General features: G+C 42.5%; 1 protein-coding gene and 1 long non-coding RNA gene across 3 annotated transcripts in view; one reads left to right on the top strand and one right to left on the bottom strand.

Annotated features, from left to right (window-relative positions):
- Positions 1,332-2,383, top strand: LOC102171315. Its single transcript, XR_310056.3, has 3 exons — positions 1,332-1,769; positions 2,007-2,051; positions 2,232-2,383. It is a non-coding gene; the product is annotated as an uncharacterized LOC102171315 (long non-coding RNA).
- Positions 4,354-24,865, bottom strand: part of PRSS12 (protease, serine 12) — an 87,373-nt gene continuing 66,861 nt past the window's right edge. Inside the window, exons 10-11 of one of the 2 annotated variants that reach the window (XM_018049183.1) lie at positions 8,625-8,752; positions 4,354-5,691 (exon numbers count right to left, since the gene is read on the bottom strand). In XM_018049183.1, the coding sequence (XP_017904672.1) occupies positions 5,384-5,691; positions 8,625-8,752 (436 nt within the window). In that variant the 3' untranslated portion in view covers positions 4,354-5,383. Of the gene's footprint in view, positions 5,692-8,624; positions 8,906-24,865 lie in introns of both variants that reach the window. The other variant, XM_018049182.1, reaches the window with a different exon arrangement.

Below are 24,865 nucleotides of genomic sequence, written 5' to 3'. Positions count from 1 at the left end.
CTACCAAGTAAAAGCTTCACCTAGATCCTCCTTTTTGTTTCACACCCGGTGAAAACTAAACGGGAAAACAGAAAATAAATTTCAGTGGCATTTAACAAGCACAAGTGCTCACTCCGTCCTGCTGACTCTTCGGGATCCCATGGACTGCAGCCAGCCAGACTCCTGGGTCCATGAAATTTTCCAGGCAAGAACACTACAGTGGGTTGCCACTTCCTACTCCATGCACATGCCTAGGACTAAAAGTATTCCTAAATATCTTTAATTCCCTTTTACAAAAAACAGATCTATGCTTTACTTTCACCCTTAAAGAAACGTAAGTCACGGATGTTAAGACCCAGGTGCGCTCTTTCAAGAGTCAACAGCAGCTCTGGAGACGCTAACTGTGGGCGAGCGGGCAACAGAGGAACTGTTCACACACGCACGAAAAAGCGTCTCCCGCACGCTCCTGTTTTCTTCTCCTAATCTGTGTACAAATTCGTGTGGCAAGGCTTTCGACAATGTGTACAAGTACTCCTAAAAAATCAGACTCTCGAAAAACAAAATAACTGATTGTAGACCATTGACACCTGTGCTTCAGAAACTTAATTTCAGTGGAATAAGGGAAGCTATGGGCTTCCCTTGTGGCTCAGTCGGTCAAGAATCTGCCTACAGTACAGGAGACCCGGCTTCGATCCCTGGGTTGCGGAAGATCCCGTGGAGAAGGAAATGGCTAACCGACTCCAGTATCCTTGCCTGGAAAATCTCATGGACACAGGAGCCTGGCGGGCTGCAGTCCATGGGGTCGCAGAGTCGGGCACGACTGAGACTAGCTTACGGGAGATACGAAATTTTTTAAGCAGAGAAAAAAAATAAAAAGATAGTTCCACAGAAATCAACCTACCAAAAGGTTAAGAATAAGAGAACTATCGAACCTGGCGTTTTGGCAACAACAGCGACTTCTAAGGTAACTGTGCTAAGTATACAAGAAACAACACAATCTTCCTCAGCGGACCGGCGACAGCTGATTCCCGGGCGGGCGAGAACTCTGTATGCCCATGCGTCAAAGTCAGACGCCGCGCTAGCAGGGCTGATCTAGAAGGCGCGCGAGAAGGCGGAACACTGAGGAAGGGGCGGGGCCTGCATGCGCATGCGTCAAAGTCAGACGCCGCGTTAGCGGGGCAGATCTGTAAGACGCGCGAGGAAGATGGAACACTGAGGAAGGGGCGGGGCCATCAAGGGAGCCGGTGGCCAACGGAGCGGGCGGAGCTGCGGCGGGGCTGGGAGGGCGGGGCGGAGGGAGCAAGTGCGTAGGCCTCGCCCCTCGCGGCTCCTCCCCGGAATGGGGTCATCAGCGCTATAAGAGAGCTTGTGCGGGCGAGTCTGGCCTTTTTCGTCCGGTAAGCGTCCGGTTTAGGATGAGGCGGTCTGTTGTGGTGGTTCTGTGAGGTAAAGTACAAGGAACACGTCCTTTCGGCCTAGCTTAAGATGCAGGAGATGCAGCGGTCTTGTAGTAGTAGATCGGCGTTAGCTTTGAAAACGTCTAGGTTCAGAAGCTTGAGTGAGCTTCATGTTCGTTCTTTAGCGGGGCGGCCACGTGCAGCCCCGGGCGCTCGGTCGGAAGCCAGTCGCGCGTGGGTCGTGGGCCCTCCGGCAGAAGTTAAGTACCGCTGATGACTCGGGTGAAGGTCATCCGTTGTACTGTTGGCGCCATGTGGCCATCTTGAATCTGTTGCTCTGCGACTCTGAAGAGTAACACCGCATCCTGACGACCCGCCAGTTTTATCCAGGTGGTGAGTAGTGTCTGTAGTTGTCTTTGCTGGGATTATGAATCTCCATGTATCTTTGGGACCTGTCGGCTGTGGCAGTCTCCCTTCCTAGCCATGGAAGAGCATATTCTTGTTTATTGGCAAAGCTGTCACCATTTAATTGGTATCAGATTCTGACTTGCACAAGTAACATTCACTTTAAAAACTTGCAGTGTGCTGGGTTATTTGGCAAACATTAAACTACTGTTCAAATGTTTCTAGGAAGCTGAGCTAATTGTTCCAGTGGACGATGGAAAGCATAACGAGGTACGTTCCTATTTTATGCATCTCAGACTCTTAGAGCTAAGGATTTGGAAGGCCAGAATTGGCATGTGTTGGCGTTTTGTTATTTAAATAGCCAACTGAATAGACTAACTGCTTAGCTGCTAAAATCTTAACACTATGTACACAAATCAGTCTTGTTGAGCTGAGCTTCTTCTCTTGCAGATATACCAAGAAATCCAAAGTGATGTGAGTGAAGTCTGAGCATCCTGCAGTACACTGCCAAATGTGACTTTAAATCTCGTGTATGGTATTTAAATAGAAAATAAAAGTGTGCTGCTTTTATTTATGTAATAAAATGCTTGATTTGTACATACAATGTTCCAGGAGTGAATGATTCATGGGTACAATGGGAATGGTTTAGCCCCTAAGTCATGTCCAGCTCTTTTGAGACCATATGGACTGCAGCCTGCCAGGCTCCTCTGTCCATGGGATTCTCCAGGGGATCTTCACATCTAGGGATCAAACTGAGGTCTGATAAGTGCATAGATAACTATAGAGAACAAGAGGCAGCCTGTTCTACTGTTCGGAGCTCCGGGGGTGGTCACATGAGCTAGTAGTGTATATGGTATTTAGGGAGCACCTAGTATGTGCAGTTGACACTTGGATCTTCAAAAGTCATTTAACAAGAAAAAAGTTATAATAAAAGTTATATTTTATGAAGGAACATTCTACCTCAAGGTTGATAAAACTGAAGGTAACCTGTCTGACCTTTTAATTAAACCAATCTCTGGTCTAGTTGTTGCAAGGAGGAAGCCAATTATGACTCTCATGTTGGAAATTTTATTTGGCTTGGCTTTTATTATACTCAATGGCTTGCCTGGAGGTCCTTGCCCACCTGTGAATAGAAGAGATTAACACACTTCTGAAGCCTGGATATTCCTTGGAGATGTTTTGCAAGACTGGAGACCTTTTCACTTCCTCACTTTATCTCCCTCTCTGTTCTGCCTTTTGACTATTGCTTCCTTCTCTCTGATCTATTAAAGAACCTGGCATCCAGACCCCAATAAGATGGTCACTTTGAGGTTCTAGCCTGCCATCTCGGTCTGCTGGCTCCCCGTTTAAGTCTCTTCCTTGCCTCAACACCTCATTTTGGATGCACGTGGCAGAGCGAGGCTGGACTCAGTAACAGTAACATAGTTAAAATTCCACTATGAATGTTTGCACCAGCACTGCAGTATAATGACAAGGATGGCCCATGAGAATTTTCCTCACCTGCACTGTGTTTTTCCCAGGCTGTCATGCATGTGTGCACTATAGTTCTGTCATCTCTAAATGTAAATGCTTGTACAGTTATTCCTTTACCAAATGTGCTTTGAAAAATGTTATAATGGCTTGGCATTGCAATTCTGCAAAGTAGTAAATTATAAAGCACCTGTTTTTACATAGCTCCCTTTACAAAAGGACACAGGATGCAGAAGAGAAAGGGGATAGAAAGGTCCCTTCATGATCAGCCATTTAAAAGGATTACTTAGCATTCTTAATTCTGTAGTTTTGCACTCACCTGTCTTTATGCATCTATCCCTTCTATATACAATTCTTTACGCCTTGGGACAGTTTTTGTGCCCTGTAAGGCTGCACAGAAAGAAAAAGACAGCACCAAGTCGTGTCCAACTCGACCCCATGGACTGTAGCCTGGCAGGCTCCTCTGTCCACGGGATTCTCCAAGACAAGAATACTGGAGTGGGTTGCCATTTCCTTCTCCAGTAAGGCTGCAAAGTAAGCAGCTATTCCTTACTCCTTTGAGAAACAAAACTAGGTGGAAAGAGACTCCCTTGTCTTCATTATGACTCTCCTGGAGTTTGGACTGAAAACCCTACAAGTGTCTCATTGGCCTCTGCTTGTTAACCCATTTGGAAACGGGATACTATAAAAAATCTTTACTGCCTTTTATAAGCTGTCAATGAGGTGCGTAGTCACTTGATACATAACTGGCATATGCGTTAAATATTACAGTTGTTTGAGAGCTTTCCCACACTACAGACAGGAAAGCATTCTTAATTGTGTATTTTTATTAGGAAGAGAATGAGACGGGTAAGCATCACTGCCACAATGGACATGAATTTGAGTGAGTGAGAGGACCAGGAGCATGGCATGCTACAGTCTCTGGAGTTGGAAAGAGTAGGACACAGCAACTCAACAAAATCTTTATTAGACAGGGCTGTATCAGGATGGCAGGCTTCCCTGGTGGCTCAGAGGATAAAGCTTGCAACACGGGAGACCTGGGTCTCCCCTGGTTTGATCCCCAGGTCGGGAAGATCCCCTGGAGAAGGAAATGGCAACCCACTCCAGTACTCTTCCCTGGAAAATGCCATGAACGGAGAAGCCTGTAGGCTACACTCAATGGGATTACAAAGAGTCAGCACAACTGATCAACCTCCACTTATCAGGACAGTCTCAGGAAATCTGCAGGTTTCAGATAGTTACCAGAAAGTTTCAATAGGTGGTGCTCTTACACCATGGTCTAGAAAAGAGCATGCTGCTAAGGAAGGAAATTTTTGTTTCACCAAGCAGCAAATTTGAAGTCATTAAAAGTAATCAGATAAATGTTGGCAAGTACATGGTGGATGAATCAGGTTATGTATTAAACCATTTGAAGATATTCTTAATGTCATCAGCCAAATTGTGCTAGCAATATACAAGGTAGCTAGAATGTTTTTCTCTAGTTGCCATAGTGACTTGGTATTAAGGCTTCATTCAGAAATGTATTGTGACATAATACTCCTAGTTCAGTCTGTTTATAATAGGATTGCTTTACCTTTTTGGCTTTTATGCTTTTCTCGTGAAAGGCCAGAAAGATTCATCTGTGGAGACTGCTTATCAACCTTCAGGGAAAAAAAATCAGCTTAAAAATTACATGAACAGAAAACACTGCCACGTGTATTGTAAGTATAGTAAAGGGTATTTTTTTTATGTCAAAGGTAGGCTCTTAATATGAATATAGACCATACTGATTGAGTTACAAAGGAGTTCTCAATCCAAATACATGTAAAAACAACCTTATTGCACAATCAATATACAATAATCTCTGGAGAATGCTGAGAAATTGAGACAAGACAGAATAACGAATGTAGTCTCCCATAAAACTAATTTGGGTAGGCAACAGTGCTAAATAAGAACAGTCATTACTACACTGAGGTATCTGTAACCAGAATGATCACATCATTCTCCAGCAGCAAAGAGGTACACCACTTTTATCAACACAGAACACAAAAAAATCTCCGCTCCCCTTAGTTGGCATCTCTGGCTAAATGCCAATGTTGGAAATTTTCCAACATATTCTTTAAATACTATCTTCTTGACATTTGCATGAAGGATTACAGTTTGGTGACCCTTTTTATCCAAGGTACAAAGGCTGAGACTTTGGTATAAACACCAGGGGAATCCTTGGCTCCACAGCCGTATCCCCAGGAGGTCACTCCATACACAACCCAGCGCTCTCCCGGTCGTTCACACACGAGTGGTCCTCCGCTGTCTCCTTGGCAACTGTCCACACGTTTGTGTTCATGGAGGTTTCCAGCACAGAGCATCCTTCGTGTAAACAGACCCTTATAACGATGTTCACAAAACCTCTTGGGAAGTAAGGGGATGGCTGCTTGTTGTAGAGTTCTTGAGTAGGCTGGTCCTACGTGGGCCAAACAACTGGATTAGATTCCAGCTAAAGATCTTAGAGCTATATTTAACAGTTAAATGAACATTTAAGAGTCTTGAAGATAAAAGCCCTACTGTGGCATTAGTGTAGTTTAAATGAGTGATAACTATAAATGATTTTTTTCTTCAGTGTTTGCAGTTGAAATGAAGTCGCTCAGTCGTGTCTGACTGCGAACCCGTGGACTGTAGCCCACCATGCTCCTCCATCCATGGAATTTTCCAGGCAAGAGTACTGGAGTGAGCAGTTAAACATACTCTAATCCTTCACTGATCTGTTTCTCAGTACTGAAGTTTTTGAAGAATAGTTATAACATCTACTTCCTGGTGCTCAGACGTAAAGCGTCTGTCTACAATGCAGGACCAACTTCGATCCCGGGGGAAGATCCCTGGAGAAGAAATGCAATCCACTCCAGTACTATTGCCTGGAAAATCCCATGGACAGAGGAGCCTGGTAGGCTACAGTCCATGGGGTCGCAAAGAGTCGGACACAACTGAGCGACTTCACCTTCACTTTGAGTAACATTTATGGATTTGCCTGCTAGAAAAGGATAACCTACGGAAAGCTTGTTTGTGTAGGCTTTAGAATTTAAATTCTCTGTATTAAAATGCTGAGAGTGCAGTCATGCTAGTTCTGTATTGGCATGTCCATTGCTCTAAAACTCATCTACGTCAACTGGCAATTACTATCCTCAATATTTCATGAAGATGATTCAGAAACAACTTTATATACAGACAGCCTTAAGTTTAACCTCTTGATGTTAAGATACTGTATTTACTAGTAAGCAACTCATTCTTTGTTTAGTAGCTAAAATGTGTAATTGGTAGGTAGGTTCTCCATGACAGCCTTTACTTGCATCTAAATTCCACCATTATTGTCCAGTATATTCAACTGCAGTGATTCATTCATAATAAAATCATTTGGTGAAATTTACTTCCTGTGTTACCTCTGTTTAGATGTAGTGCCTTAAGGAAGATGACTGAACTTCCCTGAAGAAGTAATTTTAATACCTACACTTTAATCATCAATTTGCCTCACAGCTCAGCATAGTGTTTCTTTGAGAAAGCATTTACTCTGACCTGATTTTATTACATCATCCAGGAAATGTTTCCATTTTTTATGGTTTCTCTCAGGATTGGTCCCAATATTCTGTATCTGCTACAGGTGTTTCTACATTTTGCTGCTATGAAATAGTGTTGAATCTAAAGGAAGTGAAAGTGTTAGTTGCTAAGTCTTATCTGACTCTTTGCGACCCCATGGACTCCCAGTCTAAAGCCAAGATTTAATGGATAAAATGAACACTGAAATATAATAAATTTACTAGGTAAAACCTTATTGAAATCATCACCTATAGAAATACATATTGGATGCTGTTTTCAAGAGTATAGTTAATAGTGTTAATTATTTTTAATGCAGAGTAGTCAGCCCAATCCTTTCTCCTTATTCAACAGTCATTTGTGAATCGAGTACCTGATCCAGGCGAGACTTAAGAGTTCTGTTTCAGACTATCCTGAGCAAACACTGTTGTTGTTTAGGACGTCATGTCCAATTTTTTGTGACTCCATGGACCGTAGCCCACCAGGTGCATCTGTCCATGGGATTCTCCAGGCAAGAACACTGGAGTGGGTTGCCATTTCCTTCTCCAGGGGATATTCCTGACCCAGGAATCAAACCCACATCTGCATTGGCAGGGGGATTCTTTATCCCTGAGCTCCTGAGAAAGCACTGCTGCTAAGTCACTTCAGTCATGTCTGACTCTGTGCGACCCTATAGATGGCAGCCCACCAGGCTCCCCCGTCCCTGGGATTCTCCAGGCAAGAACACTGGAGTGGGTTGCCATTGCCTTCTTCCGGGGATATTCCTGACCCAGGAATCAAACCCACATCTCCTGCATTGACAGGGGGATTCTTTACCCCTGAGCTCCTGAGAAAGCACTGCTGCTGCTGCTAAGTCACTTCAGTCCTGTCCGACTCTGTGCTGATGTTAACTCTAGCAAGACAATACAGAAAGCTGTTTGCCTGAGAAGAGCATAAGCTGAACACTATCTGTGGGACGAATAGGAAGGGGAGAGTGGTGAAGGAGAAACCCAAGTAGGGTGGATCCCTCCTCTTGAACCTCAGCAGCTTCGTTTTGTATTTTGGCTGGTCTTTATTTAAAAATCTCCATAAGATTTAGTTTGATAAAGGGCTCTATTACAAAAAAAAAAACTAATACCAAAGCGCTTTCTGGGTTGTGTGTGTGTTAGTCGCCCAGTAGTGCCGGATTCTTTGCGACCCCATGGACTGTGGCCCACCAGGCTCCTTTGTCCATGGGATTCTCCAGGCAAGAATACTGGAGTGGTTTGTCATTTCCTTCTCCATTTGCTGGGGTAGCTGCATCAAAGTCATCTGGGAAAACTTTCAAACAGAGATAGCCAGGCCCAAGTCCTAAGGTAGCGTCTACGTCCTAATGGAAACCATAGTACCCTCAGGATAGGGATCCAAGTTGCATGCAAGCATCTCACACTTGGCGGAATTTCCAAACAAGTAAGCTTGAACCCCCTTTTAAGATTTTGCTACCCACTGTACTGAATGGGGTAGTGATGCTGAAACTGAAGCTCCAATACTTTGGCCACTGATGCAAAGAGCCAACTCACTGGAAATGATCCTGGTGCTGGGAAAGACTGAAGGCGGGAGGAAAAGGGGGCAAAAGGACAAGACAGTTGGATGGTATCACCGACTCAACGGACATGAGTTTAAGCAAACTCCAGGAGACGGTGAAGAACAGGGAAGCCTGGCGTGCTGCAGTCCACGGGGTCGGAAAGAATGACATGACTTAGCGACTGAACAACAACCCGCTGCACACCCAAATGGGAAATCCAGACACAAGGAGGGGGCCGTATCGTCATTGTTGCTTTGGGTTTCTGTTACCTGTGTCTCCCCATCCTGTTACATAGCAGTTGTGGGCTCTCTTCTGTGGCCTCTCTTTCCAGCGTGGCAAGCAGGCTGGCAGAATGTGGCTGCTGAGTCTGGCACACTGCTCCTCTGGTCCTTGTAACCTAACCAGGGCGATGTCATAGTCATTGCTGAGCGGGCGGTACAGCCGGTGGGTTACGATCTGCTCAACTCTGATCTCTTCTTCGAACTCCTCCGGCACCAGCGTATGATAATCCCCAACCCGAACCACGTAGTTCCTAGTACTGTTACCGTACCTGAGAGGCAGAGAGAGCTAATGGGAGGCTTGTTTCAAACACTGTAAACTGGTCACTGCCTGCCAGGAAGCTTAACAGAGATACTTGTAACCCTTTCTTCCATATCATTAACTCCTTTTGTAGGTTTCACCTTTCTTTCCATTTCTCTGACCCCACTGCTCTCTGTCTCCTGCTCATGTTTTTCCTTCCTTCATTTCACTGTTTAACCCAGGTTACTGTCTGTTTTCTGAGAAGGATCAAATGCGGAGGATGAAAGGAAAGTAATCACTAACCAGTCATTTTCCCACCATGAAAAAGGATCAAAACGGGAGTGAATGGAATAGGGCAAAATTACAATCCTGCCTTTGCTGTCATCATTTTTCTGTCATTTCCAAGATGGTGACTTTCCCATGAAGTTGCACGAGGGCAGAAACCATGTCTGGTCTAACTCTGTATCTCCCAGATCACTTAAGTAGCACAATCCACTTGACTCCCCTTTCCTGGGAACTGAATGTAAACCAAAACTGTTATCTTCAGGCAACATATATGCATTATATGCTCTCATCTCTTAAATCTTTGTTCAGAGTGAGACCTACTTTGATGCTCATTTGAAATTATAGCCCACCCTTGTTTGTCATTCCATTCCCCCAGCACTCCCACTATCCCTATCTGCTCTACTTTTTCCTTTTTTAAAAACTCTACTTTCTAACAAACTATCTAGTTTACTTATCATATTTATTATTCTCTGTCTCGCCCTGCTTAAACAAAAGGTACTTAAGGGCAGGGACCTTTTATCTGTGTTCACTGATGAATCTCACACATCTAGTACAGCAATGCCAGTTAAGTAGAAAGGCAGCATACATTGGTTGATTTAATGAATGGATGCAGATTTTTAATGAAATGTCTTTTTTCCATAGGAACTACTCACATAAAAAATAAGCATATTTACTTGATTGATAGGTCTCAGCCTGTCTTTCAGCCAATATACCTTGATTCTGATATATCTACCTAAAGCAGTTTCTCAAGCTCAGCACTACTGACATCAGGGACCAGATTATTCTTTAATGTAACGGGGGGTCCTGTGCATTGTAGGATGTTTAGAAGCATCCCTGGCCTCTCTGTTCACTAGATGTCAGTTGCACACACACTCACATACATGCACCCAGGTTTGACAACCAAAAATGTCTCCAGACGTTGCCAAATATTCCCTATGGTGCAAACGGCCCCCCATTGAGAACCACCAACCTACAATACAAGATCCAGTCCACCTCCTGATCACTTCCTCTTTCTCACTGAAGAGTACAGCCCCTTGTTCACTCCCCTCTGTGCATGTGTGCTAAGTTGCCTCAGTCGTGTCAGACTCTTTGTGACCCTATGGACTGTAGCCCACCAGGCTCTTCTGTCCTTGGGATTTGCGGGCAAGAATGCTACAGTGGGATACCATGCCCTCCTCCAGGAGATCTTCCCAACCCAAGGATCAGACCTGTGTCTCTTAAATCTCCTGCATTGGCAGGTGGGTTCTTTACCACTAGCCCCACCTAGGAAGCCCCCACTTCTCCTCTGTGGCTACTTAAAACATTCTCAACAGGACTTCCCCTGGTGGCTCAGTGGCAAAGAAATTACCTACCAACCCAGGAGACAGGGGTTCAACCCCTAGTCCAGAAAGATGGACGTCCCCACGTGCTGGGGGTAGCCAAGCTGGTGCGCCTGGACTGCTGAGCCTGTGCCCTGGGGGCCCAGGGCCACGATCATGAAGCCCGCTTGAGCGCCCGTGCTCCGCAACAAGGGGCCACCACCGCGAGAAGCCACACACCACTACTAGAGAGTGGCCCCTGCCCACTGCGACTACAGACAAGCCCACGCAGCAACGGAGTTAAAAGTCATTCAAAGACTCTAACAGCCCTAAGTAGGGCTCTGACAACACTTCAATATACAAAGTGGTTTTCGTAACTATGTCAACTCAAAAACCTGAGCAGTGCAACAAAGATGATCACCTACTAGTGATGTATAAAACTGACAATTTCCTGCGATTCCTTGAAATTCTCCATTTTGAACCTTAAATTATCACATATCTTTAAAGTACAGAAGGCTTTTCATATATTGTGTTTAGACTTCTTGCGGGTTCCACTTTAATAGTTTAGGACTATTTCACATCCTGAAACTGTAAAAAGCAACAGTCATGAAGAATAATCAGATATTTAAATAACTCATTTCTACTTTCTGTGTATTGATATTGTTGTATTATAAAATTCAGTATGTCTCATTAATATACAGGTTTTTAAAGAAAAATCCCAAGTGATTGTCACTCATCCATAAAAGTGCTGCTGAAGGGTTGCCTGTATCTCTGGAGTGGAATTAAGAAATTAATCTCAAGCTTCACTGTCCAGCTCAGGAGGCAGTGGCCACATGTGCTCTCAGAGCACTTGAAATGTGGATGGTCCAAAGTGAGATGTGAAGTGGATGAAACTGGAGCCTATTATACAGAGTGAAGTAAGTCAGAGAAACACCAGTGCAATATACTAACGCATATATATGGGATTTAGAAAAAGGGTAACGATGACCCTATATGCAAGGCAGCAAAAGAGACACAGATGTAAAGAACAGACTTTTGGACTCTGTGGGAGAAGGTGGGGGTGGGATGATTTGAGAGAATAGCATTGAAACGTGTATTACCATATGTGAAACAGACGACCAGTGCAAGTTCAATGCATGAAGCAGGGCACTCAAAGCCGGTCCTCTGGGACAACCCACAGGGATGGAGTGGGGAGGGAGGTGGGAGGGGGGTTCAGGATGGGGGGACACGTGCATCATGGCTGATTCATGTCAATGTATGGCAAAAACCATCACAATATTGTAATTAGCCTTCAATTAAATAATTTTAAAAAAAGAAATACAGTGGTGAATATTTACTATAAAAAAGTAAAAATGTGCACAGGATTTCAAACATTTAGTATGAAAAAGAATATAAAATATATTGTTTCTACAGATAATAGGAAGATAAAATATCTCAATTTTTATATAATATTTTGGATACACTAAGTTATATGAACTATATCATTAAAATTAACTTCACCCATTTAGTTTTTCAATCGTTTAAAGTGGCTACCAGAAAATTTAAAGTTACATATACAATTTGTATTTGTGGCTCACAACCTACTTGAAGTAGTGAGGCCATTTGGCAGACTGTTACAGTAATCCAGGCATGAAGTGACACATGAAGGCAAGATTATCCAAGACTTTAAGACTGGGATATTTAAAAAATAAATTCCCATGTCCTGTTTCTTTGTTCACTGGCTAAATTTTTAGATAACGTAGGACATATTTATGTAGCTTTCTTAGATGCAAGGATTATTTTATCTAAGTGTCAAAGCCCTCTTTTGAAGAACAGAAAATATTGTTGCCAGACTTTTTTACTGCAACAGTATTTTCTGTTCTTCAAAAGAGGGCTTTGACACTTAGCTAAAATAATCCTTGCATCACTATTTCAAGTTTTAACTTTTCAAGCCATCCTTCACGTTGCAGCCAGAGCGAAATAGAAATAGTCAGATAGAAATATCTGGTAATATAACTACTCTTCTGCATACCCTTCAAGGGGTCCCGACTGTCTACACAATAAAGTTCAAATTCCTCCAGTAATACACAAATCCATCCAAGAATGGCCCTTGTCCACCACTCTGATACTGCTTCTGTGCCACAGTTATTTTAGTGGCTTGAAGAACAGTCTGACGAACCTATCTTTATTCAAACTATTTGCAGTATCATTGCCCCCTCCTTCATCCTAAGATAGCAAAAACTGATTTTAACTTTTAAGTCTCAGGATCTAGGACACTCTTCCTGCCATCCCAGAGAGCTGCCCAGTCCTTCCTTTGAACACTCCCAACAGCACTGTCAGAGCATTTACAACAGCTTCTAGGACTTGTTGGGCTCCCCGGTGGCTCAGTGGTAAAGAATCCGTCTGCAATGCAGGAGACACAGGTTCGATCCCTGGCTTGGGAAGATCCCCTGGAGGAGGGCATGGCTTATTCTTGCCTGCGGAATCCCATGGACAGAGGAGCCTGGTGGGCTACAGTCCATGCGGTTACAAAGAATCGGACACACCTGAGGTGACTGAGCATGCACACACACCCACACTAGGACTTGTTAAGATGTCAGATCTACCCTGTTAAAGGCTCCCCTAGTGTAAGACCATGTGATGCTCACATTTGTGAGCAAGGAAGTCGGCACAGAGAAAGCTCTTAATAAATATATGCTAAATGACTTATTTTGGAAGATACATATACTCTCATCCCTAAATTCATGAAGTGAGAGACATCTCACCAATTGCTATGTTGTAACAACACCATCACAGAAGTTTTTATTTCTTTGGAAAAATAAACAAAGGTCCTCACAAAGATCTACTGTTCTCATTAATGCTGGTTGTTCATGAGAACCACCTGTACCACTTTTAAGACTACAAATGTCCAGGCTACACAAACTCTGAGAACATGAAATCAACAGAGCTGATGTAGGACCACAGGTGATCCAAATTCACAGCAAGACTAGAGAACCACCGAAACAAAGACTGAGAGGCACCGGCTTAACTCCCGTCCCTTCATGCCTGGAATTTCACTGAAATGAAGTGAGCCTCCTAAAAGATGGCTAACAGATTGCAATCACATGAACATGTACACATTCCATGCACAGACACTGTCCTCTTCAGACCAGGGAGATTTTAGCATGTATTTTCCTGTTTAGTTGCTAAGTCGTGTCCAACTCTTGCGATCCCATGGACTGTAGCCTGCCTCTGTCCGTGGAATTCTCCAGACAAGAATACTGGATGAGTTGCCATTTCCTTCTCCGGGGGATCTTCCCCACCCAGGGATAGAACTTATGTCTCCTGCATTGGTAGGTGGCTTCTTTTAATGCCTAGCCACCAGGGAAGCCCATTTTTGAGTACACCCCCAAATTAATATGCTCACCAATCAGGAGTTGATATTAAACTGAGAATAAAAACAAAACATTTACCTGACAAGAAGGAAAAAATGCACCACTCTTGTTAAAATGAAGTTCTTTATTAGTATGTATACTTTTATAATCCTCATTTAAGAAATGGACCAGCTAAGCCCAAGAAGTGATTCCCACACTCCTTTCACTCCAGTTATTCTTAGAATAGATTTATGCTTGGAATTTGAAAATCATCTGACATAAGACTGGATTAGTTTGCTAGCCAAATATTTGTCTCCGGTGTCACCTCTCCTGGTGGGTATGATTATATACTTCACAGATAACACTTTGGCTGAGGTTACCAGTGTAGCTTTGGGCTTAGAAAGCATTTTCTATGGTTCTAGACTTCTCAAGAAAACTTATCAAGGAATTCTCTTTTTCAGTGTATTTTAAGGTATTTCTAGTTGAACTTTTGTTATTTTGATAGATTATTTTCAAAATTGCTTCTAAAACAAACATTTCAGCTTTTGGCTGACAGCTATTCAGCTGTTTGCTTTGCTGAAATGCCTTCCACTCCCCCTCGAATAAAAACTGGATGAAATTCCTGGACAAGTGTGAGCAAAAGAGGATCTAAGACAGGGCAGATCCTCTATTTCAGTTTTTCTGAGATTCTAGAATTAACAAGTTCAAATTCCTAGAATTAAACAGAGAAGAGTTAATTCAGGTGGCAGGGTCATTTTATGTGTGTTCTCTCTATAGATTTATCTCTTCAAAAAGACAGCATTTTACATCAGCCTGCACACATCTGCTGCTACTAGAATCTGTCCTCTGCTGTCTGAACGTCAAAAAGTGGCTGGCTAAGTTGCTTGGGTAGACGATTCCAATTGCTCACGGAGAAGTGACCTTCTCTGTAAAATCTTTCACTGCCCCTTATACACATGTGGTGTGTGTTCAGGAAATGATTTTAGCATGATTGATGCTATTGTATACCTCACCAAAGACCTCGTTCTTAAAGAATTGTACCATGTTCCAGGTCATGCTGGAACACAGGTTTAAGTACAGGACACATTTTGTTTTTAAAAAGTAAGTCCCATTACTTCTGTGCCTCATCTTTATAGTTATAATCTCTAATAATTGAGATATTTCTGATTTTCAGAGCACTAGTCTCTGACAATTTCCAGCTGCTATAGTGTCTCTAGGCAAACAGTCAAAAAGATAAAATCAGGTCAAGCTATAATTCTTGATAAAATCAAATTTGTTGCAGAACTACAGAAATAAAAGAATCCTTTTATTGAAGTACATTCCTTCCTCCAAAATGGTGTTTGTTACCAGAACAAGCAATTAAAAGAAATTAGTTTAACATTCAGGAATTTTTCTATTATATTCCCATACTACCACAGAGAGAGGGTCATTTTATTGTATTTGAATAATTATTTAAAATAGGCAACAGCAAAAGCAAGCAATTTGTATTGTGTAAAATTCACAGGGTAATTGCAAAACAAAAACTTTATTTATCCAGGTTTCTGCTTCAAACTGCCAACGGGATGTTGCATTCCTATTAACACTAGGAAAAATGTGAAAAGTGGGATAGAAGGCCTTTAAACAGTGATTCACTACCTCAGTTACCCCTGTCAGCATAAAAGCATGTTTTGGACACCTCATAATATGTGAAAGCTATGAACATAGAGCTGGATTACTAAAATTTTGTCAGCCTGCCAATAAAGTACCTTTATCATATAGAGCACGCTATAGGAAATGAGTATAACAGGATGGCGGATATGAGTAATTGTGTTCTGATCTCATCATCCTCAGGCCATCATTCTTCGATTATTCTGATATGAGGATTACATAAAAGAGTGAATATTCTACAGAGCCAAAAAAATAAACAGTTAAGAAACTGTCATCCTATAGCATAAAATAACACAGATGGTGAGAGCAATCTATGCTATATTGTTCAGAATGGCTGTTCAAGAGCACTAGCCCATATCACTGTAAGAATTAGGCACCAAAAAAGGCCCCATGAGTAAGAAACTATAGTTAGGGCTTCCCTTGTGGCTCAGCTGGTAAAGAATCCACCCACAATGCGGGAGACCTGAGTTCAATCCCTGGGTTGGAAAGATCCCCTGGCGAAGGGAAAGGCTACCCACTCCATTATCATGACCTAGAGAATCCATGGACTGTATATATAGTCCATGGGGTGACAAAGAGTTAGACATGACTAAGCGATTTTAAAGAAAAGAAAACTGGCTTTTGGGCTTCCTTCATAGATCAGTAAGTAAAGAATCTGCCTGCCGTGCAAGAGAAGATCTCAGGGTCCAGAAGATCCCCTGGAAAAGGAAACGGCAACCCACTCCAGTATGCTTGCCTGGAAAATCCCATGGATGGAGGAGCCTGGTGGGCTGAGTCCATGGGGTCGCAAAGAGTCAGGCACAACTGAGTGACTAACGCTTCACTGATAGTTAAAGCAGTAGAAATACAAATGGAAAGGAAAAGGGTGTGAGAGAGCTAATTTCAAAACACAAAATCTAGGTCCCCTCCCAGTGGGCCTTAAGTTAGACTCCCAAGAATTTAAAAGGAAGTGAAAGTGAAGTGAAAGCCGCTCAGTCGTGTCCGACTCTTTGCGACCCCGTGGACTACACAGTCTACGGAATTCTCCAGGCCAGAATACTGGAGTGGGTAGCCTCTCCCTTCTCCAGGGGATTTTCCCAACCCAGGGATCGACCCAGGTCTCCCAACATCGCAGGCGGATTCTTTACCAGCTGAGCCACAGGGCAGCCCTTTGGAGGAAAAGAACCTCTCAGAAACTAACCACACTGCTTCTGCACTACCGTGTGCTGCGTGTGTGCTCAGCTGCTCAGTCGTGTCCGACTCTTTGTGACCCCATGAGCTATAGCCCAACAGCTGCTCTGTCCACGGAATTTTCCAGGCAAGAATACAGGAGTGGGGGACTTTCCTGCTGGTCCAATGGCTAAGACGCCACACTCCCAATACAGGAGGCCTGGGTTCAATCCCTGGCCGAGGAACTAGATCCCATGTATCACAACTAAGACCCAGTGCAGCCAAATAAATAAAAATATGTATATTAAAAAAAAAAAAAAGGAATACTGGAGTGGGTTTCCATTTCCCCCTCCAGGGGATCTTCCCAACCCAAGGACTGAACCCATGTCTCTTTCATCTCCTGCATCAGCAGGCGGATTCTTTACCACTGCACCAACTGGGAAGCCCCTTCTGCACTACAGTGTCTACAGTTCCAGAGGAAAATTCTCTATTTTTGCACATTTCCAAGTTTTTGATGATTAAAAGAAGGTTGTTTTAATCCAAAGTCCCTGAACCCAGAAGACAAAATTTGGAGTTTGTCCTAATCACTGGTCACTGTCCTCTAATCACTGGCTTTCAAAAAACTTACTGTAATAATGATGTTGAGTTGTAGCCTCCTTGGGCACTTCAAAACAACAGACCAAGTCGGATGGATGCGTAACACCTTAGCAAAACAGATTTCTCCCTATTAACATGAAGAGTCTTGCATTCTATCCAAAGCGAGTCAGAATGCTGCATATCATCAACTGCCCCTCTGCTTTTAAATCAACTGTCTTTATTTTATACTGTGCAGATAATGGGAAGAAATTCAGAATGACATATGGAAGGAATTATCCATTGATCTAGGTTTAAAATACCACCATCTTCTAAAGAGTCCAACATTCTTAAATATATCCACTATCTGGCAACTGATCCCCTACTTTCATCATGTAACCATCATTTAGGGGGTCTGTTTGTGCCAAGTAATATATTAGACACTTAGTTAATAAACACAAATGAGATGATTACTGACTTGAAGCAATAATCTAGAAGGAGCAAGCCAAGAGAGGAATAATGACCTTTAAACAAACAAACCCAAACATGTACCTTAAAAAAGAAAAACGTTTAAGGAAACTCAAAAGTCAGATCAAAGTTTTCAACCTCAAGCGGAATTTTTGGACAATTTCCCTACTTTAATACTCTAAGCCTTGAACCCCAAGGTCTACTTTTAGCAGAGAGAGATCAACTTGAAAGACAAGGAGTCTTGAGCAAGAGGAGGAAAATCTAAACTGAACATACTGAATTATTTTGCTTAAAATCTTAGCCCAAGAATCCAGTTTCTCTGCAGTTTCCTACCTTTCTCTCCAATAGTCAGTGGGATAAAACCATCCTGAATTCTCTACTTTTGTTAATAATAATCTTTGATTCCTGTTTTTGAACGCTCCCATAACAACAACCAACATTTGTTCTTAACTTTACAGATATAAAAAACCTTTACATATTTGTAGATCATTTGTTCCTTGCTGTGGAACATTATTGCCTTCATTTTACAGATGAGAAAACTAAGGCTGCTGTTTATTAAATTATTTTTAATTTAATTATATTTATTATTTATAATTATAAATAATTAATTATAATAAACTTATTTATTAAATTATTAAAATAGTCTCCACAAAGTGCAACAATGACGAGCTGGAGGAGCTGGAACTGTAACTTCAGTCTTTTTTTCTTTTTTACTGGTGGTATTAAGGTTGCCATTTATTCTTTTTTAATGTATTTTTCTTTTATTGAAGGAAAATTGCTTTACAGAATTTTGTTGTTTTCTGTTGATTTTAACATCAACATGAATCAGCCATAGGTATACATATATCCCCTCCCTTTTGAACCTCCCTCCCATCTCCTGCCCCATCCCACTAGTTTGATACAGAGCCCCTGTTTGAGTTTCCTGAGCAATACAACAAATTTTGGTTGGCTATCTATTTAACACATGATAATGTAAGTTTCCACGTTATTCTTTCCATGCATCTCACCCTCTCCTCCCCTCTCCCCATGTTCACAAGTCTATGTCTGTTTCTCCATTGCTAAGTCACTTCAGTCATGTCCGACTCTGTGTGACCCCATAGACGGCAGCCCACCAGGCTCCCCCGATTCTCCAGGCAAGAACACTGGAGTGGATTCCCATTTCCTTCTCCAATGCATTAAACTGAAAGGTGAAAGTGAAGTCGCTCAGTCGTGCCCGACTCTTAGCGACCCCATGGACTGCAGCCTACCACACTCCTCTGCCCATGAGATTTTCCAGGCAAGAGTACTGGAGTGGGGTGCCATTGACTTCTCCAGTTGCTGCCCTGTAAATAAATTCTTCAGTACCATTTTTCTAGATTCCATATATATCCATTAGTATAAGATATTTATCTTTCTCTTTCTGACTTACTTCACTCTGTATAATAGGTTCTAGGTTCATCCACTTCATTAGAACTGACTCAAAGGCGTTTCTTTTTATGACTGAGTAATATGTGGTCCACTGGAGAAGGGAATGGCAAACCACTTCAGTATTCTTGCCTTGAGAACCCCATGAACAGTATGAAAAGGCAAAATGATAGGATACTGAAAGAGGAATTCCCCAGGTAAGTAGGTGCCCAATATGCTACTGGAGATCAGTAGAGAAATAACTCCAGAAAGAAAGAAGGGACGGAACCAAAGCAAAATCAATACCCAGCTGTGGATGTGCCTGGTGATAGAAGCAAATCTGATGCTGTAAAGAGCAATATTGCATAGGAACCTGGAATGTCAGGTCCATGAATCAAGGCAAATTGGACGTGGTCAAACAAGAGATGGCAAGACTGAACATCGACATTCTAGGAATCAGCGAACTAAAATGGACTGGAATGGGTGAATTTAACTCAGATGACCATTATATCTACTACTGCAGGCAGGAATCCCACAGAAGAAATGCAGTAGCCATCATGGTCAACAAAAGAGTCCGAAATGCAGTACTTGGATGCAATCTCAAAAACGACACAATGATCTCTCTTCATCTCCAAGGCAAACCATTCAATATCACGGTAATCCAAGTCTATGACCCAACCAGTAATGCTGAAGAAGCTGAAGTTGAACGGTTCTATGAAGATCTACAAGACCTTTTAGAACTAACACCTAAAAAAGATGTCCTTTTCATTATAGGGGACTGGAATGCAAAAGTAGGAAGTCAAGAAACACCTGGAGTAACAGGCAAATTTGGCCTTGGAATGCAGAATGAAGCAGGAAAAAGACTAATAGAGTTTTGCCAAGAAAATGCACTGGTCATAGCAAACACTCTCTTCCAACAACACAAGAGAAGTCGCTACACATGGACAGCACCAGATGGTCAACACCAAAATCAGATTGATTATATTCTTTGCAGCCAAAGATGGAGAAGCTCTATACAGTCAGCAAAAACAAGACCAGGAGCTGACTGTGGCTCAGATCATGAACTCCTTATTGCCAAATTCAGACTTAAATTGAAGTGGGGAAAACCACTAGACCATGCAGGTATGACCTAAATCAGATCTCTTATGATTATACAGTGGAAGTGAGAAATAGATTTAAGGGCCTAGATCTGATAGATAGAGGGCCTGATAAACTATGGAATGAGGTTCGCGACATTGTACAGGAGACAGGGATCAAGACCAGCCCCATGGAAAAGAAATGCAAAAAAGTAAAATGGCTGTCTGGGGAGGCCTTACAAATAGCTGTGAAAAGAAGAGAGGCTAAAAGCAAAGGAGAAAAGGAAAGATATAAGCATCTGAATGCAGAATTCCAAAGAATAGCAAAAAGAGATAAGAAAGCCTTCTTCAGCGATCAATGCAAAGAAATAGAGGAAAACAACAGAATGGGAAAGACTAGAGATCTCTTCAAGAAAATTAGATACCAAGGGAACATTTCATGCAAAGATGGGATCGATAAAGGACAGAAATGATCTGGACCTAACAGAAGCAGAAGATATTAAGAAGAGGTGGCAAGAATACACAGAAGAACTGTACAAAAAAGATCTTCACAACCCGAATAATCACGAAGGTGTGATCACTTATCTAGAGCCAGACATCCTGGAATGTGAAGTCAAGTGGGCCTTAGAAAGCATCACTATGAACAAAGCTAGTAGAGGTGATGGAATTCCAGTTGAGCTATTTCAAATCCTGAAAGATGATGCTGTGAAAGTGCTGCACTCAATATGCCAGCAAATTTAGAAAACTCAGCATTGGCCACAGGACTGGAAAAGGTCAGTTTTCATTCCAATCCCAAAGAAAGGCAATGCCAAAGAATGCTCAAACTACTGCACAATTACACTCACCTCAGAAGCTAGTAGAGTAATGCTCAAAATTCTCCAAGCCAGGCTTCATCAATACGTGAACCGTGAGCTTCCTGATGTTCAAGCTGGTTTTAGAAAAGATAGAGGAACCTGAGACAAATTGCCAACATCCGCTGGATCATCAAAAAAGCAAGAGAGTTCCAGAAAAACATCTATTTCTGCTTCACTGACTATGCCAAAGCCTTTGACTGTGTGGATCACAATAAACTGTGGAAAATTCTGAGAGATGGGAATACCAGACCACCTGACCTGCCTCTTGAGAAATCTGTATGCAGGTCAGGAAGCAACAGTTAGAACTGGACATGGAACAACAGACTGGTTCCAAATAGGAAAAGGAGTATGTCAAGGCTGTATATTGTCACCCTGCTTATTTAACTTCATATGCAGAGTACATCATGAGAACATGCTGGACTGGAAGAAATACAAGCTGGAATCAAGATTGCCGGGAGAAATATCAATAACTTCAGATATGCAGATGACACCACCCTTATGGCAGAAAGGGAAAAGGAACTAAAAAGCCTCTTGATGAAAGTGAAAGAGGAGAGTGAAAAAGTTGGCTTAAAGGTCAACATTCAGAAAATGAAGATCATGGCATCTGGTCCCATCACTTCATGGGAAATAGATGGGGAAACAGTGGAAACAGTGTCAGACTTTATTTCGGGGGGCTCCAAAATCACTGCTGATGGTGACTGCAGCCATGAAATTAAAAGACACTTACTCCTTGAAAGAAAAGTTATGATCAACCTTAGATCAGCATATTCAAAAGCAGAGACATTACTTTGCTGACTAAGGTCAGTCTAGTCAAGGCTACGGTTTTTCCAAAGGTCATGTATGGATGTGGGAGTTGGACTGTGAAGAAGGCTGAGCACCGAAGAATTGATGCTTTTGAACTGTGGCGTTGGAGAAGATTCTTGAGAGTCCCTTGGACTGCAAGGAGATCCAACCAGTCCATTCTGGAGGAGATCAGCCCTGGGTGTTCTTTGGAAGGAACGATGCTAAGGTTGAAACTCCAGTACTTAGGCCATCTCATGTGAAGAGTTGTCTAATTGGAAAAGACTTTGATGCTGGGAGGGATTGAGGGCAGGAGGAGAAGGGGACGACAGAGGATGAGATGGCTGGACGGCATCACTGACTCAATGGACGTGAGTCTGAGTGAACTCCGGGAGTTGGTGATGGACACGGAGGCCTGGCGTGCAGCAATTCATGGGGTCGCAAAGAGTCAGACATGACTGAGCGACTGAACTGACTGAATATTCTATTGTGTACCACAGCTTCTTTGTCCAATCATCTCCTGATGAACATCTAGCTTGCTTCCATTTTCCAGCCACTGTAAACAGTGCTTCAGTGAGCAATGGGATACATGTGTCTTTTTCAATGTTGGTTTCCTCAAGGTATATGCCTAGGAGTGGGAATACTGGGTCATATGGTGGTTTTATTCCCAGTTTTTTAAGGAATCTCAATACTGTCTTACATAGTAGCTGTATCAATATACATTCCCACCAACAATGCAAGAGCGTTCCCTTTCTCCACACCCTTCCAGCATTTATTCTTTGTAGACTTTTTGATGATGGTCATTCTGACCAGTGTGAGGTGATATCTCACTGTAGTTTTGATTTGCATTTTTCTAATAATGAGCAATGTTGAGCATCTTTTCATGTGTTTGTTAGCCATCTGTCTTCTTTGAAGAAATATCTGTTAAGGTCTTTTCCCCACTTTTTGATTGGGTTGGCTGTTTTTCTGGTATTGAGTTGTATGAGCTGCCTGTATATTTTGGAAGTTAATCCTTTTCCAGCTGTTTCATGTGCTTTTATTTTCTCCCATTCTGAGGGTTGTCTTTTCACCTTATAGTTTCCTTTGCTGTGCAAAAGCTGTTAAGTTTAATCAGGTCCCACTTGTTTACTTTGTTTTTATTTCCATTACTCTAGGAGGTGGGTCATAGAGGATCTTGCTTTGATTCATGTCATTGAGTGTTCTGCCTATGTTTTCCTCTAAGAGTTTTATAGTTTCTGGTCTTACATTTAGGTCCCAGAGGTCTCTGAGACTATCCTGTTCTTTTCCTTCTTTTTACTTTATTCTGCTCTTCAGAAGCTATTTCCACCATTTTATCTTCCAGCTCACTGATCGTTCTTCTGCTACTGATTCCTTCCAGAGTATTTTTAATATCAGTAATTGTGTTGTTTGTCTCTGTATGTTTATTCTTTAATTCTTCTAGGTCTTTGTTAATTGATTCTTGCATTTTCTCCATTCTCTTTTCAAGGTTTTTGATCATCTTTACCATCATTCTGAATTCTTTTTCAGGTAGTTTGCCTGTTTCCTCTTCTTTTATTTGGACATCTGTGTTTCTAGTTTGTTCCTTCATTTGTGTAGTATTTCTCTGCCTTGTCTTTTTTTTTTTTTTTTTAAGTATTGTGTTTGTGAAGTGAAGTAGCTCAGTCGTGCCCGACTCTTTGCGACCCCATGCCTGCACCAAGCTCCTTCATCCATGGGATTTTCTAGGCAAGAGTACTGGAATGGGTTGCCGTTTCCTTCTTCAAGGAATCTTCCCGACCCAGGGATCGAACCCAGGTCTTCCGCATTGTATACAGACGCTTGACCGTCTGAGCCTTAAGCTCTCCATTTCCCAGGCTTAAAGGTTGAATTCTTTCTTCCCTTTGGTTTCTGCCCTCGTAAAGTTGGTCCAGTTGTTTGTATAAGCTTTCTGTAGGGTGAGTTTTTGTTTGTTTGTTTGTTTGTTTGTTTGTTTTTCCTCTGATGGGCAAGGCTGAGTGAGGTGGTAATCCTGTCTGCTGATGATTGGGTTTGTATTTTTGTTTTGTTTGTTGTTTAGCTGACATGTCTTGCACAGGGTGCTACTGGTGGTTGGATAATGCCAGGTTTTATATTCTAATGGTTTCTTTGTGTGAGTTTTCACTATTTCATACTCCCTAGGGTTAGTTCTCTGGTCAGAGAAGGCAATGGCAACCTACTCCAGACTCTTGCCTGGAAAATCCCGTGGACAAAGGAGCCTGGTGGGCTGCAGTCCATGGGGTCGCTAAGAGTCGGGCACAACTGAGCAACTTCACTTTCACTTGTCACTTTAATGCATTGGAGAAGGAAATGGCAACCCACTCCAGTGTTCTTGCCTGGAGAATCCCAGGGATGGGGGAGCCTGGTAGGCTGCTGTCTATGGGGTTGCACAGAGTCGGACACGACTGACGCGACTTAGCAGCAGCAGCAGCAGCAGCAGGGTTAGTTCTCTGGTAGTCTAAGGTCTTGGAGTCAGTGCTCCCACTCCAAGGCTCAGGGCTTGATCTATTCCTCAAGACTGGGAGCACCGCTCCTCAAAGGACGTGAGACCCACTGCGTACTGCCCTACTCACGCTTTCCAGGGGGCAGCTCTGACCCAATCCTGGATAAAAGTCCCCGGATGCCAGACAAAGTGACAACATCGAACCCTATTCCTATTCCTCCCTGACTTCTGTATAAAATCCATCAACAGGCACACCAGAGGACTTTAAAACTTCAGTGGCTTTCTAGATCAGTGTTGTTTTTCCAACTCCTGGGGGCCCAGTCATGAACACTTGCTGGGCCATACTAACCTTGGTCTTAATGGCCAGATCTCATTCTCTGGTTACCCAGTACCAAGTTCTATTGATTTCTCTCGGGGTCTCTACCTTCTCTCCCTCCTCTCCTTTGCAACCTTCTACCTTTATTATAGTAGCCTTTCAACCAGTCTCCCTTAAGTTCCTACCACAGTGGGTTTACTCACTTGGTAACATGGGCCAATTTGAATCACTCTAGAAAAAAGGATAGAAGCATGTATGCAAATATTTTTCATATAATTTGAAGCTTGTTCACAGACTCCTAGAGTAATAGCTTTGCTTTTCCCCCTCAGATCTATCCCATATATCTCTAATGACATATCTCCTAAAACTCCT

The sequence above is a fragment of the Capra hircus genome, chromosome 6 (genome assembly GCF_001704415.2).
Source record: "Capra hircus breed San Clemente chromosome 6, ASM170441v1, whole genome shotgun sequence".
Taxonomy (NCBI): domain Eukaryota; kingdom Metazoa; phylum Chordata; class Mammalia; order Artiodactyla; family Bovidae; genus Capra; species Capra hircus.
This window is presented reverse-complemented; position numbering and strand designations above follow the sequence as displayed.